This window comes from Leptonychotes weddellii, chromosome 4 (assembly GCF_054177405.1).
Source record: "Leptonychotes weddellii isolate Sample4059 chromosome 4, ASM5417740v2, whole genome shotgun sequence".
In the NCBI taxonomy this organism is placed as follows: Eukaryota; Metazoa; Chordata; class Mammalia; order Carnivora; family Phocidae; genus Leptonychotes; species Leptonychotes weddellii.
The window spans coordinates 46,895,129-46,911,397 of NC_138372.1; the positions used below are offsets into that span (position 1 = coordinate 46,895,129).

The window sequence follows — 16,269 nt, forward strand, 5'->3', positions numbered from 1 at the left end:
CTCAGAGAGTCCTCACATCACACAATCTACTAGCAGCATTTGACACAGTTGACCACTTTTTCCTCCTTGTAATGTTTTGTTTACTTGATTTCTAGAATGCTACTTTTCAGGTTTTCCTTCTACAGTGTACACTCCTTCACAGTGTTCTTTGCTGATTTTCCTTATCTCACTGATCTCTAAAATTGCACTCGGCCTTTAGACCTCTTCTCTTGTACACAGATTTGAATTCACCTGGTCTCATGGCTTTACAGGACCATCTATATGCTGTCAACTCCCAAATTTATAGGACCTCTCACCAAATCCAGGCTTTTATATCCATAACTGCCTACTCATCCTCCCCGCTTGCATGTTTTTTTTTTTTTTTAAGATTTTTATTTATTTATTTGAGAGAGAATGAGAGACAGCATGAGAGGGAAGAGGGTCAGAGGAAGAAGCAGACTCCCCGCCGAGCAGGGAGCCTGATGTGGGACTCGATCCCAGGACTCCAGGACCATGACCTGAGCCGAAGGCAGTCACTTAACCAACTGAGCCACCCAGGCGCCCCCCGCTTGCATGTTTAATAGATATCTGACACTTACCATGTCTAAAACTGAATTCCCGATTCTCCTACTCTTTCCCCTCCTATAGTTGTCTATAGTATGTCTTTGTAAATGGTATGTCTCTTACTCTGTTTACTTATACCAAAGCCATTCAAATCACCTATGACTCCCTTTTTTTCTTCTCCCATCTTGCATTTAACATATTAAGGAGTTCTTTAACTTACTGATCACTTTTAACCAGCTCCACATGACCATCCCATGATTGTTCCCTATCTTCACAATTACTGCCCTTGTTCAAGCTACTATCATCTCTTGTTAGATTACTGCGGCTACTTTCTTTTCTTTTTTTTTTTTTAAGATTTATTTATTTGAGAGAGAGAGAGAGAGCATGTGAGCGTGGTGAGGAGGGGGAGGGACAGAGGCAGAGGCAGAGAGAGACTCTCAAGCAAACTTCCCACTGAGTGTGGAACCCGATGCAGGGCTTAATCTCAGGACCCTATAGATCATGACCTGAGCTGAAATCCAGAGTTGGATGCTTAACTGACTGAGCCACCCAGGCGCCCTATTTTCTAATTGTTCTCAGTGCTTCAGCCCTTGCCCCTACAGTCTGTTCTCAACACAGGAACCACACTAGTAAAGTGTAAGTCAGATTAGGACATTCCTTTTCTTAAAAACTCTTTCATAGCATGCTGTCTCACTCAAAGTAAGAACTGCAGTCTTTAAAATGGCCTTTAAGAGTTCATGCAATCTGGGGCACCTGGGTGGCTCAGACGGGTAAGCATCTGCCTGCGGCTCAGGTCGTGATCCCAGGGTCCTGGGATTGAGCCCCACATTGGGCTCCCTGCTCAGCGGGAAGTCTGCTTGTCTCTCTCCCTCTGCCCCTCACCCTCACTCGTGCTCTCTCTCTCTCTCTTGCTCTGCTCTCTCTCAAATAAATAAATAGATAAAATCTTTTTTTTTAAATTTTATTATTATTATTATTTTTTTAAGATTTTATTTATTTATTTGAGAGAGAGAGAGAGCACAAGAGGGGGGAGCAGGAGAGGGAGAAGCAGACTCCCTGCTAAGCAGGGAGCCCGATGCGGGACTCGATCCCGGGACTCCAGGATCATGACCTGAGCCGAAGGCAGTTGCTTAACCAACTGAGCCACCCAGGCGCCCAATAGATAAAATCTTAAAAAAAAAAAAAAAGTTCACAGAATCTGTCTTCATTCTCCCCCAGTGTTTCACTTTATCTCCTAACCTTATTTTGTATTATTTTACCCCTTGCCAACTTCCCTCCATAAACACAGGCGTCTTGTTCCTGGAGTATGCTGGCTATGATTCTGCCTTAAGGCATTTGCATTGACTGATCTTTATACCTGGAATGCTCTTCCCCCAAGTTTTGGCATTTTTTGGTTTCTTCCTTTGTCTTGACTTAAATGTTATGTTTTTCCTAAGGCCCTCCTTACCACCTTATTTTAACCCCCCATGCCCACCCTCCCCACGCCTACATTTCCTAGCCATCTTTCTCCCTTTTTCTTCAAAGCACTCATCACCATCTGACATCTTTTTTTAAGATTTTATTTATTTGAGTGAGAGAGAGCACACACAAGTGGGAGGGAGTGGCAGAGGAAGAGGGAGAAGCAGACTCACTGACGTGGGGCTTGATCCCAGGACCCTGGGATCGTGACCTGAGCCGAAGGCAGATGCTTAACGACTGAGCCACCCAGGCGCCCCAACCATCTGACATATTTTATATTTTACTAATTTACTGTCTATTTCCTTATATTAGAGTATATGATCTATGAGGACAGGGTTTTCCTCTATTTTGCTCACTGGTAAAACCCTTAATGCTATATAGTAGCTACTCAATAAGTATCTGCTGGATGTATAAATGAGGTAGACATTTTTTAACTCATTGAGACCTTGATAGTGATATCAGAGATTAGATGACTGGCCATTGGGGAGGAGGGATTAGAGTAAAAATATTTCTGAAAATCATTTTTATAAAATTTAATACATATTTATTGTATTTTTCTCAGTTTACAGTTCTGATGTAATTGATAAACAGTGCACTTCCATGGCCTCTGATAATATAGATGACAAAGCTGTTATTATTCTAATCCCTGTTAGACTTGGTGGGGAAAGAACCAACACCGACTACTTAGATTTTGTAAAGGTATGAAATAACATTTTTTTTAAGGCAATGCTAGCTAATATGAAAAATACAGAAGGTTTGCAGTCTTTTTTCTATGAAATTGGTAGTGATGATTTTATAAAGCTTGATATTAGAAATTTTAAATTTCAGATTGTAAGATCAAATATGATTTGAAGGATATGATGTTCTATGATCAAGTAAAAAGCCTTGTAAACTTCTTATAGCTAATCAAGGAGACAGATGCAGCAATAATCATAATCTATAATATGTCTACAGTACCCATTATCCCTATTTGTGATTGTTTGAAAGTATGTACCTTTATTTATAAAACCCACATTAAACTATTTTGAGATAATTATTGAAACAAACTGAGTTTGCTGTTATTGCTGTTTTATCTCTTAACTTGAGTCCTGTGCTACCATAAGGTCAATAAATAGAATGGCTATTTATTTATATAGACAGAAATGATGAAGACAGTATGGGGGAAGATTCCATTTTGGTTTTCTTTATATTAACCAGTTAAAAATCTGTTCTATTTGAGAACACATAATTCTTTTTTCCAGATGAACCTGCCTAATTATATTATCTTGTTCTGGGCACCAAGACGTTCAGTTGTCACACAACTTTAACTTAAAAGAATTTTTTAAAATTTCAGTATAGTTGACACACAATGTTACATTAGTTTCAGGTGCACAACACAGTGACTCAACTCTGTATGTTATGCTGTGCTCACCACAAGGGTACCATACAATGCTCTTACAGTGTCCTTGACTATATTCCCTATGCTGTCTTTTATGACTGTGACTTTTTCATTCCACAACTGGAAGCCTGTATCTCCCATTCTTCTTTACTCATTTTGCCCATCTCCCCCACCTCCCTTCTCTCTGTATTTATAGATCTGATTCTGCTTTTTGCACAAAACTTTAACTTTTGAAATACTTAGTTTTGGTTAAGATTATAGCATTTATATTATTTTCATAGTTTTAATAAAGTTTCTCATCTTTTCAGGGCCAGAGATGGACTTGCTCTTTGAATGGAGTGTTATGGCATATAGTAATCCTGAAATTTGTCTTTTATGTTTCAGTAACAGTTTGTTCCCCGTGTGAAGCCTCATGGTCCATGTGTATATGGGTGGAACGTATATCCTCACTATAGACTCCGCTGTTTCTAAAAATCTAGAGCAGTTATTTTCAATACATGAGATACGGAAGTTTTCTAGCTGGTATATTGGCTTTTCGTAATAGTTACTAAAATTCTGCAGGCATACATGTTACTAATAATACCAATACTATACGATACCGATAACATATGAATCCCCTAGGTAGAAGTGGGATTTTGATTTCTAACATGTGGGCTCTGTAGTAAAGTTAATGGTAGAATGTGGGAAGTTATGAACCATTTCATCTAGCAAATTCATTGAGGGTTTTGGGACTTCTGGCATGTTGCCACGTCTCAGTAGGTTGTAGTCAAGTCTGAACTAGATTCCCTCTGCCTTTTCTATAACGGTGAAAAGACTAGAAACTGAGACAATCTTGGAACTGACTCCTTTAGCCAAACCCCCATTTCTAGTGGAATGGGCTGCAGATGGCTTCAAGGCATGTTTCATCTAGCTGAGGGCTTTGCTAATTGGTGGTATTAATATTTTTTATCAGATGGTAGGACTGCCTCATGCTCTTGAATGATTTATTAGAGCCTGAAGTGTAGTAAACAAACCATAGTTAGCTTTTAAAGTGATCTTCAGTACCCAACATATAGGAGTTGCTCAACAAATACTTGTTAACGCTCATATTTGTGTAATACTTTTAATGCAGATATATTTCATTTTGCCTTCACAACAGCTAGGAACTGTCTTATCTTTATAAAACAGAAAAGACAGATGTTAAGTCATAAGTTTAAGTTCAGATAGCAAACTGGTAACTGACCAGAATTTTTGTAATTTTCATATTTTTCCCTAAAATATGGACGTTTATTTTTAAAAATATTTTATTTATTTATTTATTTAGCATGAGTGGGGAAGAGGGGCAGAGGGAGAGAGAATCTTAATCAGACTCCCTACTGAGCACAGAGCCCGACGCGGACTTACGACCCTTAGATCACAACCTAAGCCAAAACCAAGAGTTGGATGCTCAACCAACTGAGCCACCCAGGTGCTCCTAAAATATGGACTTTTAAAAATGTAATACTCTTTGAGCTTCTACCAGTTTAATTTATACATTTTATACATTTAAATTTTTCCAATTATCGGCAAAAAATGGCAGAAATGGCTGAGTGAAGTAGATTATATGCTATGTGTTATGTTTGCTTAGGGGTTGGTTGGGTCAAAAGCCAAAATGATAACTTGTAAAGAGGCATTCACTTGGAACTGAAAAAATAGAGTGTCTGGTGGTCCTAAAAGAAGAATAATCTTCTTCCTCTTTCAATTCTTCTTCCTCCTCTATTCTCCTTTCTCTTTCTTCACCTCTATCTCCACCACCATTCCACGCTTCCTACTCCATCTCCCTCTCCCTCTCTCCCTCCACTTCCTCCTCCTTCTTTGTCAGCAGTTGTATTTTTTCCTGCCAAACCATTGCGCTTGTACTCTCTAAAACTCACCACTCAGTTCTATTTTTGACATTTATTAATCAAGGTAATTCCAATCTTTCAGAGATGGTACCATCCCCTGCTACTTTCTGTGAGGAGAAAGAAACTTGGTGTGGTGCTTTATCAGCTCTTAGCTCAGGAAGTTTATTTATTTATTTATATTTTAAAAGACCTGGAGTGGGGAAAATCTAATGTGTTCTCCTTCTCCAGCAAGACAAATTAGGACTTTTCTTTTTGACTGATTACTTCAGTCTTATTTATTGCTTCATGGGTATAGCTCAATAAATTCTCACCACTAGATAACTGTGAAGAAGCTTTTTTAGGAACTGAAGAGTGTTTCAGGTTTCCAAAGATACAGTCTCTTATATGTAATGGCATTCTAGTTCCTAATCTGCTTCTAAGTGTTTATTGCTAAATCTGCTCTAGTCTGTTGCAAAGGAAATATAGATGTCAGGAACCAAAGTCTTTATTCCATTACTTGGAGTCATTCTTTTTTGCTGAGGAGAGTCATTGATGATTCTTGCTATATATATTTTTTCTTTTCTTGGCTATGAGGGACTAAGAACTTTCACTTCCTCATGGTTCTTTCTGTCAGAAACATTGTGTGTCAGCTGATCAGACTGCCTCAAGTTGAAGTAAGGCACTCTCTAATTAAGGATTTTTATTTGAGGGGAAAAGAACAGAACAACAGACTATTAATGGAATAATAATAAAAATAGAATAATAACATTTTATTATTTTCTGTATAATTTCAGCTTAATTTGTTAGCTCTAAAATTTTAACCTATGCCTTCTTTGTTTTATTTAACTTTTTTAGTTGCAGTTCTCCTTTCCAAAAAACCTCTATGGTATTTTCACATGACTGAAAATATACAAAGGTGTTATTTTCTCTAAAGGGTTATTTATAACAGGGAGGATCTGGAGACAAATACTCATGATGGAGATTTTAAAGCATGTTGTGCTATTTTCATAAAATCGAATATTTTACAGCCATTAGGTATTATACTAGTGATCTATATTTATTGGTAGAAAAAGATGTTTACAACATAATGAGTGACTCAAGTTAAAACAGCATATGTAGTGTGAAGCCACATACGTAAGATCGTATTCATAAGTCTCTATGTGATCTCTATGTAACATAGATCAAGTTCAAGAAGGTGTTCCCCAAATATTAATAATGATGAGCTCTGTGTGTTGGGGTTTTGGGAAATTGTTAGCTTTTTAAAAAAAAATTAGTTTATTTAAGTAATCTCAACACCCAATATGGGACTTGAATTTATGACCCTGAGATCAAGAGTTGCATGCTCTTTTGACTGAGCCAGCCAGGCACCCAGGAAATTTTTACTCCTTTTTTTAAGTAGGCTCCATGCCAAGTATGGAGCCCAAAGTGGGGCTTGAATTCAGGACCTTGCAATCAAAACCTGAGCTGTAATCAAGAGTTGGACGCCTAACATACTGAGCCATCCAGGCCCCCCCAATTTTTACTTTTTAATATATACTCTGTGGGTGTTTTTATTTATTTATTTTTATTTTTATTTTTTTAAGATTTTATTTATTTATTTGACAGAGAGAGATACAGCGAGAGAGAGAACACAAGCAGGGGGAGTGGGAGAGGGAGAAGCAGGCTTCCCGCGGAGCAGGGAGCCCGATGCGGGGCTCGATCCCAGGACCCTGGGATCATGACCTGAGCCGAAGGCAGTCGCTTAACCGACTGAGCCACCCAGGTGCCCCTATGGGTGTTTTTAAAATAACAACCAGTTATTACTATTTTTTAAAGATTTATTTATTTATTTATGTATTTATTTATTTATTTATTTATTTATTTTAGAGAGAGAGAGAGTGTGGCAGGGACGGGCAGAGGGAGAGGGAGAGAGAATCTCAAGCCGACTCCATGCTGAGTGTGAAGCCCTATGTGGAGCCCCATTTCACAACCCTGAGATCACGACCTCAGTGGAAACCAAGAGTCAGGCGTTCAACTGACTGCACCACCGAGGCGCCCCAACCACATATTATTTTTAAGACAATAATTAAAAAAAAAAATTCCATGGTTTGACTACTTGTTAAAGGGGAAAAAGTATTAGTTCATATACTTTATATTTTTATTAATTTATTTTAAAGATTTATTTATTTTGAAAGAGAGAGAAAGCAGTGAGAGGGGCAGAGGGAGAGGGAAAGAGAGAATCTAGAGCATACTGACTGCTGAGTGTGGAGTCCAATGCGGGGTTCCATCTCACAACCCTGAGATCACGACCTGAGCCAAAACTAAGAGTTGGATGCTTAACCGGCTGAGCCACCCAGGCACCCCATGTACTCCTTATTTTTATATGTTCTAGATTTCAAAACATTCTGTCATTTAAGAGAAGGAAAGTTTAACTATTATTTAATACTTCTGGGGTTTTATCATTATTAGTGTTTTCTAACTTTATAACATATGCTATATATATATATATATATGCATAATATAAGCTAAACTATTGACAAGAGTTTACATGATTCCACTGGACATGTTTTTTAAAAGGTATAGAATTATTGGGGCACCTGGGTGGCTCAGTCGGTTAAGTGTAGGGCTCTTGGTTTCAGCTCAGGTCATGATCTCGGGGTTGTGAGATCAAGTCCCACGTCTGGCGCCATGCTCAGCTTGGAGTCTGCTCCAGATTCTCTCTCTCCCTATCCCTACCCCCTTTGCTCCCCTCTAAAATAAATAAATAAATAATACAATACAAAAAGACAATCTTTAAAGATTTTATTTATTTATTTATTTATTTGACAGAGAGAGACATAGAGAGAGAGGGAACGCAAGCAGGGGGAGAGGGAGAGGGAGAAGCAGGCCTCCCACTGAGCAGGGAGCCCGATGTAGGGCTCGATCCCAGGACCCTGGGATCATGGCCTGAGCTGAAGGCAGACTCTTAACGACTGAGCCACCCAGGCGCCCCCAAAAAGACAATCTTTAAAAAAAGGTTTAGAATTATTTGCCTGCTTAAATAGAATTCTGCTTAGAATAGATGCTGAGGGGCACACTAAATAATTTATTGAGGTATCCCTGATATTTTATGATGAGTAAATTAAGTTGACTTTAAGTGCAATAACAATTATTAATTGCCTTGGATTAAATTGTTTTCATTCGTCTTTATGTTTATTCCAATAAATATATGAAATCGCATAAAAATGTGTCAAGTGAATGCTGTTGATTAGAAAATGGTTTGTAGCTTAGGATTCTAAGACTCAAGATTCAGTGAAAACAGTAATAAGGTCTAAGGACTATTTCTAGTATTTCAGAAAGCCTGATGAAAATACTATGTTATGATAAGGCTGCACCAGCTAACCGAAAGGCCAAGTGTTTTGGCTCTGGCAGGAGTTTTATTGCTTTTATATGGTGACCTTATTTATTTCTGTATCTGGCACACAGTAATTGTTAATGTTGTTGAGTGACATGCTGATCAGAATAGATGATTTAGTCATGTTAATATTGAGTTATTTAAAGAAAATGGAAAATAGTGTGGTAGATAAAAGGATTTTGAAATATTCGGGCGTATGTAATAACAGTAAAACTGGCGGTGAAAAATTTGGGAACTACTATACATACTACTACTGCTAATACAAATTTGGTTGTTTTGAATAATTACCATTTGCCTCTTGACTCTAACTCTGACTTAATTTCTTTTGGTAGGGTATTTTAAGCCTTGAATATTGTGTGGGTATTATTGGTGGCAAACCTAAACAGTCATACTACTTTGCTGGATTTCAAGGTCAGTGATTTAGTAAAATATATTTCTTTATTGTTTTCTTTTATAAGTCAGAAAGTTAATTTGGGATCATTTGGAAACAGGATGATTAACAGAGCAAAATGAGTACCTTATAAATTCATCAGTCCTACCATAGCCACTCATTTGTCATTTGGTCCACAACATAATTGGATTCTGTAAAATATATGTTTAATTTCTGTTATTGCATAAACAGGCATAATTTATTGGTTTCACTAAACTTCAGAAGACATTGCTGCCACATTCTGGCAGTTATTATTTACATATTTACTTTTTACCAGTTTTAGTGGTGCTAGTTGATGATAAAATGACAAGCAATATGTTCTTCCTGTCAGGATAAAGTAGTGCAATACATTTTTCATATGTAAACTGTAGAATATAATTGTGTGTTTGTGAAAGTAATTTTATCACCAAAAATTAAATGACAGTCTCATCACTTTATAAAAATTCTGCTTATACAAGCATATTTGATTATGCAAAAGTTAATCTGTCCTGTGCAAACCTATGTTTCAGTCAATGAATATCAGTCTGGCAAGCTGTTACTCCCAGGTTTTTTTTCAGCTATTCTACATAGAAATTGGATTGTAAGCAGTGTAATAATAAGGTGTTTTTTGAATTACTTGTCTTCTGTTTTGTCCTTGTAGATGACAGTTTGATTTACATGGATCCTCATTACTGCCAATCTTTTGTAGATGTCAGCATAAAGGATTTCCCTCTTGAGGTACTATGGATAAAGAGCTGGTACTGTTTTCTTACCATATGAAGCAAACTCTAAGTATGTAGAGATGTGCTAGACAGCTATGCTTTTATGGTATTACAAGTTAATAATATTTTACTGATTTATAAAACCATACTCCACACAGTGGTCAAAGGTTAAATAATTTGTTGCTGAATTTTAATTTATGACACACTTTCTTCTTCATTTATCTTTGTCTCTAACTGGTTAGATATCCTAGCCCTACCAAAATAAATGACCAAGCCTCCAAGTTATTTTGTAGATAAACAGCTAAATATTACTGAAGAATTTAAAATGTTAGGCATGTTTAATAAAAAGAAAAAGGGGGGGAAGAAAAAGATGATGGAGTTGGGTTAGAATGACAAAGTGACTTGAGACTACCTGCTAAATTATTTTATTTTATTTTTTTAAAGATTTTTAAAATTTATTCATTTGAGACACAGAGATACAGAGAGAGAGAGAGCATGAGCAGTGGGAGAGGCAGAGGGAGAGGGAGAAGCAGACTCCCGGCTGAGCCAGGAGCCCGATGTGGGGCTCGATCCCAGGACCCTGGGATCACGACCCCAGCCGAAGGCAGACGCTCAACCATCTGAGCCACCCAGGCGCCCCCCTGCTAAATTATTTTAAGTATAATAGTTGAGTCTTAGCCCCTAGTTAAGTTTTTCAAGAGCTAAGTTGGGTTTCTAGTATTTGTTTTAGCTCTGATTTTTATTTTTAAGATTTTTATTTGAGAGAGAGAGAGAGAGCACAAGCAGGGAGGAGAGGGAGAAGCAGGTTCCCTGCAAGCAGGGAGCCCAATGTGGGGCTTGATCCCAGGACCCTGAGATCATGACCCGAGCTAAAGGCAGACGCTTAACGAGTGAGCCACCCAGGCGCCCCTATTATTACTTTAAAAAATATTTATTTATTTAGTAATCTCTATGCCCACTGTGGGGTTTGAACTCACAACCCTGAGATCAAGAGTTGTACATTCTTCCGACTGAGCCAGCCAGGCATCCCAGTGACCCAGTATTTTAATTCAGAAAATTTTGAGAGTGCGTAAGTGAGACATGTAATTATTACATGGTTTTGGTTCTTGTTTTCCCAGTTGTTGCTTTTACAGACTTTTAAAATAATCATAATCACTTGAGTGGCATGGATCACTAATTCTCAAGGAAGTATGGTTTAATATTTATCTTGGTAATAGCTTCCTAGCTAATATTAATATCTAGTAGTATTTAAAGGATAGATTATGAAAATAAACTGTAAGATTAAAATCTGGTTCTGAGGGGCACCTGGGTGGCTCAGTTGTTAAGCGTCTGCCTTCGGCTCAGGTCATGATCCCAGGGTCCTGGGATCGAGCCCCACCTTGGGCTCCCTGCTCAGCTGGGAGTCTGCTTCTCCCTCTCCCTCTGTGCTCCACCTTCTTGTGCTCTGTCTCTGTCAAACAAACAAACAAATAAATAAATAAATAAAATCAATCTTAAAAAAAAAATCTGGTTCTGAAAGATACATTATAAAACATCCTAGCATTCTTTGTAAACTATTACCTGAACTAAAAGTACAAGTATCTTAAGGCCAGAGATAAGGTTTGCTTTCTGTTTTCTTCCTTCATAGTTTCTTACATGTAGACCTTAATAAATATTTCTAGTTGACTGATACTGTGGGAGGCGTGACAGAATTTTGCTATGTGAACCACGTTGTAATTTTCTTTCAGCTGTGTGGTGGTCTTGTGGCACTGATTCCTGTGTCTAAGTTACATTTCCACTGTGCCATATTAATTCCTTAAAAAAGTAGATATTTGAAACTCAGATGGAAAATTATTCATAGCATTCTAATATTATCTAAAATAGGCAAATTAAAAGATTATTACTGTTGACTGTTTTAACCAGTAGAGGAGGACTATTCTTCTGATATTTTGAAAGATTCTACAAAGGAACCAGGTGAGTGACTATCCTGGTTATGTCTGCACTAGCAATATTAGAAAGGCTGTAGCTCACTACTGGGAGGCAGGTGCATCAATACAAGCTTGAAGTCGGGTGTTGGTAATGAGAATGGAAAAGAGGAAATGATTTTAAGAGACTTTGCAAAGTTTGGTGAAGTTATGTAACTCCTGAAATGCACAGAAGCATTTATTTCTTACACAGTAGGACACTGAGAAAGTGGGTTTAGATTTATATTTTTGAGATGCTGGTAGAGTATCTCCACCTATCTGGGTAATTCCTCTGGACAGTTTTTCATTTTTCTTAGTTCAGGGATTTATCTTAGGCTATTTAGTGAATAGTATCATTTATTTTTCTATGAGAGTGTAATATAAAAACTATAGCAAGTTGCTTTTCTACAGAAATAAAATTTTACTTTTTGCTTTTGATCATATTTTAAGCTTAAAATGCTCCAACTGGAGGTATTTTAACTACCCTATATTATTAGCCATCCTTGGCTTGTTATATAGGTTCTGTGTATTTATGCTATTGAAAATTTGCAATTGATTGACATAATTATATGAGCATTCTAAAACCACACTTATACCTCAATGATTAAAATTATTTTTTAAAGATTCAATTATTTGGGGGGGAGGGGGAGAGGGAGAGAGGAAGAATCCCAAGCAGACTCCATACTGATCATGGAGACTGACATGGGGCTCGATCTCATGACCCTGAGATCATGAGCTGAGCTGAAATCAAGAGTTGGATGCTTAACCAACTGAACCACCCAGGCACCCAAAATTATTTTTGAAAGAAACTTTTTTTGATCAATACTTGTTTTTGGTCAATAGATGGAGAAATTAAAATCTTAGCTCTTTTATTCAATTCCATGTAAGAAATCACTTAGTGAGTGCTTTGAGTCCAATAGAATTATGAAAATTTAAGAAAGTATGATATCTGAATATTTGAGATTAAAGAGAAGATTTAGCAGATTACATCTTTTGTTGTTCTTATGGTAGTGAATTCCTACATATTTAGAGTTGAACTTTTAAAATTTTGAAACCAAATCAGACCAAGTATTCTTTTTTATTTTTTTAAAAGATTTTATTATTTATTTGAGAGAGAGACACACAGTGGGCACAAGTGGGGGGAGGGGCAGAGGATGAGGGAGAAATGTGTGTATTTAATAAGATTTCTCAAACCAGAGACTATTGCTTCATGTTATTTATGATACACTTTCAGAATGACCGGTTTTAACTCTTATAAATAACAAATTGTGTTCTATTATGTTTTTGCATTTTTTTTATTGTTATGTTAGTCACCATACAGTACATCATTAGTTTTTGATGTAGTGTTCCGTGATTCATTGTTTGTGTATAACACCCAGTGCTCCATTCAGTATGTGCCCTCCTTAATACCCATCACTGGGCTAACCCATCCCCCCATCCCCCAAATTCTATTCTATTATTAAGACAATATTTGATTTACTAAATACTAATATTCTACTAATAATGCAAGAAAAGTCTTATTAATAGACATGTTAGTCTGTTGTGATTCCTGGGCCCCCAGTTTCAAGTTTCAGATTTTAGGATGTCCACACAGTGGTGATTATTTTAATCTGCCCTAGTAAAATCAAAGAATAGTGACATTAAAGCTTAAGAATGATGTGATGTGATAAGATAGATGAGTGAATTCATCAGTGAAAGATGTACGCTTTATGAATTACACATGTGAACTGCAGTTAGTAGGAGGTGCTTTATAGTAAGGGTATTCTCTAACTATCTTAGGAAGCTCCATCTAAATCACCAAAATAGCATAGCTACACCTAAAAGTATTTGTTTCAGTATTATTTGTATGTTTAGGTAATAGGATCCACTATTCCAAAAAAATAAGCCTGTCTAGACAGTACTTGGTATTTAGTAGGCACCTAGTAACTATTTGTTGAGGCAGTGAATAAATAATGTATTGAAAAGTGAAATAAATGGGAATTAACTCACCTTGACTAATTTTTTCACAAACATATTTCATTGTCACAGAAGTGTATCTAGTAAATACTCCCTAAAATGTGTTTATAGAGGGTGCTACTCTTACCAATCTTCAGAATTTTAAAAATTAAAAAAGCAATTGTAAGTACATAGCTCAAAGCATTAGCACAAAGTAAATATAGCTGTGTAACACCCTTTGGGAAAATATTTTAAAGTCTAACTTGTTCTGCAATAAACAGAAATGATTCTGAATTATCAATTAATGTTGGCTTGACTTCAGAATCTTCTTGGGTGAGTGAAAAAATATAATTTTTAGTTTTATTTTTTATTTATTTATTTTTTTAAAGATTTTATTTATTTGAGACAGAGAGAAAGAGAGAGAGAGCACATGAGAGGGGGGAGGGTCAGAGGCAGAAGCAGGCTCCCCGCCGAGCAGGGAGCCCGATGCGGGACTCGATCCAGGGACTCCAGGATCATGACCTGAGCCGAAGGCAGTCGCTCAACCAACTGAGCCACCCAGGCGCCCTAATTTTTAGTTTTAAAGTATAAAATGCCTCTTTGTAATATGAGTCCTAGTACTCATAAAGTTACACCCAATAGTAATTTCAGTTTTCATTTATCAGAGATTTATATCTGTGTTTTTGTGAATAATTTAAGAAGATCTTTATAGATACCAAAACAACCAGGAATAACACTGTAGTGTTTGTCATTACTATCTGTGATCATTGAGGCAATACAGTGAAACAACACTAAGCCTATTTGGTTTAGTCTTACTGGTTTTTACATGAATACATAATTTAGCATAATGTAGGACATCCTTGTAGATGAGTTTAAAAAATACTTTCTTGGACCCTGTAAAAACCTTTGTCCCTTCTTTCTTATCCCCAAGTAGTAAAAACTAAGCATTCCTTATTATTGGCTTTGGAAGGAGTAGGGTGATTATTTTTAGATAGCTTATATGTATGTAGAATAACTTTTTAAAAAAAGATTTATTCATTTGAGAGAGAGAGAGAGAAAGAGAGAGAATACAAGTGGGGAGGAGGGGCAGGGGGAGAGGGGGTAGAAGCTGATCCCCTGCTGAGCCTGACACAGGGCTCCATCCCAGGTCCTGGGTTCATGACCTGAGCCGAAGGTAGACGCTTAACCGACTGAGCCACCCAGGCGCCCCTAGAATAATTTTTTAAATATGACCTAGAGCCTTTTGTGCCTTATACACTAATATACTCTTGTATATTGTTAACAAGTTTGTGTAGCTCTTCTGTGCCTTTTTAGATTTGTTTTCAATAAAACAGATAAATAAAGCAGGTGAAACAGTGTTGAAAAAAGTCCAACTAATACGATACTTGTGTTGACTCCTACTTTGGAGACTCGAGTTTAGTTAGGTTGGATCTCACTATATAAAGTAAGTATTGGCTAAGCATTTTATAGAAGTCATAGTTTTGAAAACACATTTGTTTGGCTATATTTACTGCAATGATAGTGGATTTGAATCTAATATATGATTGAACTATCTACAAGGGAAAAAAGCAGCTTGAATATATGCATTTTGCATATCCTCTTGTGATAACATGGGACACTAATTGGATCACCAGGATGGATATAGGGGGAGAGAAAAGAGTGATTTTGACTGATTTACCATGAACATAAATATGAAAGCCTATGAAAGCCTATGTATTTTAATAGATAGTTTCAAGTTAAAATCCCTTAGTTTTAGGTATTAAATGTAGGGAAATTTTAATTTTATGGGTTCAAATTCAGCCTAGATCATTTTTCTTTTCTTTTCTTTTTTTTTTTTTTTTTGAGAGAAAGAACACATGTGCACAAGCAAGTGGGGGAGAGGCAGAGGGAGAGGGATGGGGAGGGAGAATCTTAAGCAGGCTCCATCCCCAGCGTAACTCAGATGGGGGTTCCATCTCACAACCCTGGGATCATTACTTGAGCCAAAATCAAGAGTCGGATGCTTAACCGACTGAGCCACCCAGGTGCCCCCAGATCATTTCTTAATTGAGCTTATTCTTTAATTAAAAAATACAGAATATACAACAAAGAATTTCTCACACCTGTCTACCATCTGCCCAGTTTTCTCTCTGTCCCCTAAACTTGTTAATTTTGGTATATCCTTACAGTTCATTTATATAAACATAAACAAATATGAATATATATATATATATCTTTATGGCCCTCCTTTTTTACATGTAAACATTTTTTTATACACAGAAAAACAGACTTTGGTAGCCTCAGTGATTTTTAAGGACAAGATATCTGAGCATTCAAGCAGTTAAAAAAAAATCTTTTAGGCAAAGCACCAGAATGTGGTGGTGAAGGAAAAAAGACTGGAATGATTAGCTTTATATTCTTCCCTTTTCTTTTGTATTTTCTAAAGATCCCAGACTCTACCAGTTATCTATATCCCATTAGCAAGAGCAGAGAGGCTAGCGCAGCTTTCCCAGCCAATTTATATCTGTGGCACTGTGACCACGTGAGAAAAGTGAACTAAAAGGGACAGGACTGGTAAGGAGGAGAGCAAGGACCATAAGAGAACAGTTTTGAACTGTGTCCCATATGGGAATAAACAAGAATTTAAAGTAAAGCATAGAAGAGGGGGTTGGGAGAATATGCAATTAT

At 37.0% G+C, this 16,269-nt stretch overlaps 1 protein-coding gene across 7 annotated transcripts in view; it reads left to right on the forward strand.

The window, feature by feature from the left end:
* The window catches only part of ATG4C (autophagy related 4C cysteine peptidase), an 88,099-nt gene that overhangs the window by 54,149 nt on the left and 17,681 nt on the right, over window positions 1-16,269 (forward strand). For all 7 annotated transcript variants that reach the window (XM_081818536.1, XM_081818532.1, XM_081818534.1 and 4 more), the window contains 3 exons: window positions 2,564-2,700; window positions 8,926-9,004; window positions 9,664-9,740. In XM_081818536.1, the coding sequence (XP_081674662.1) occupies window positions 2,564-2,700; window positions 8,926-9,004; window positions 9,664-9,740 (293 nt within the window). The remainder of the gene's footprint in view (window positions 1-2,563; window positions 2,701-8,925; window positions 9,005-9,663; window positions 9,741-16,269) is intronic.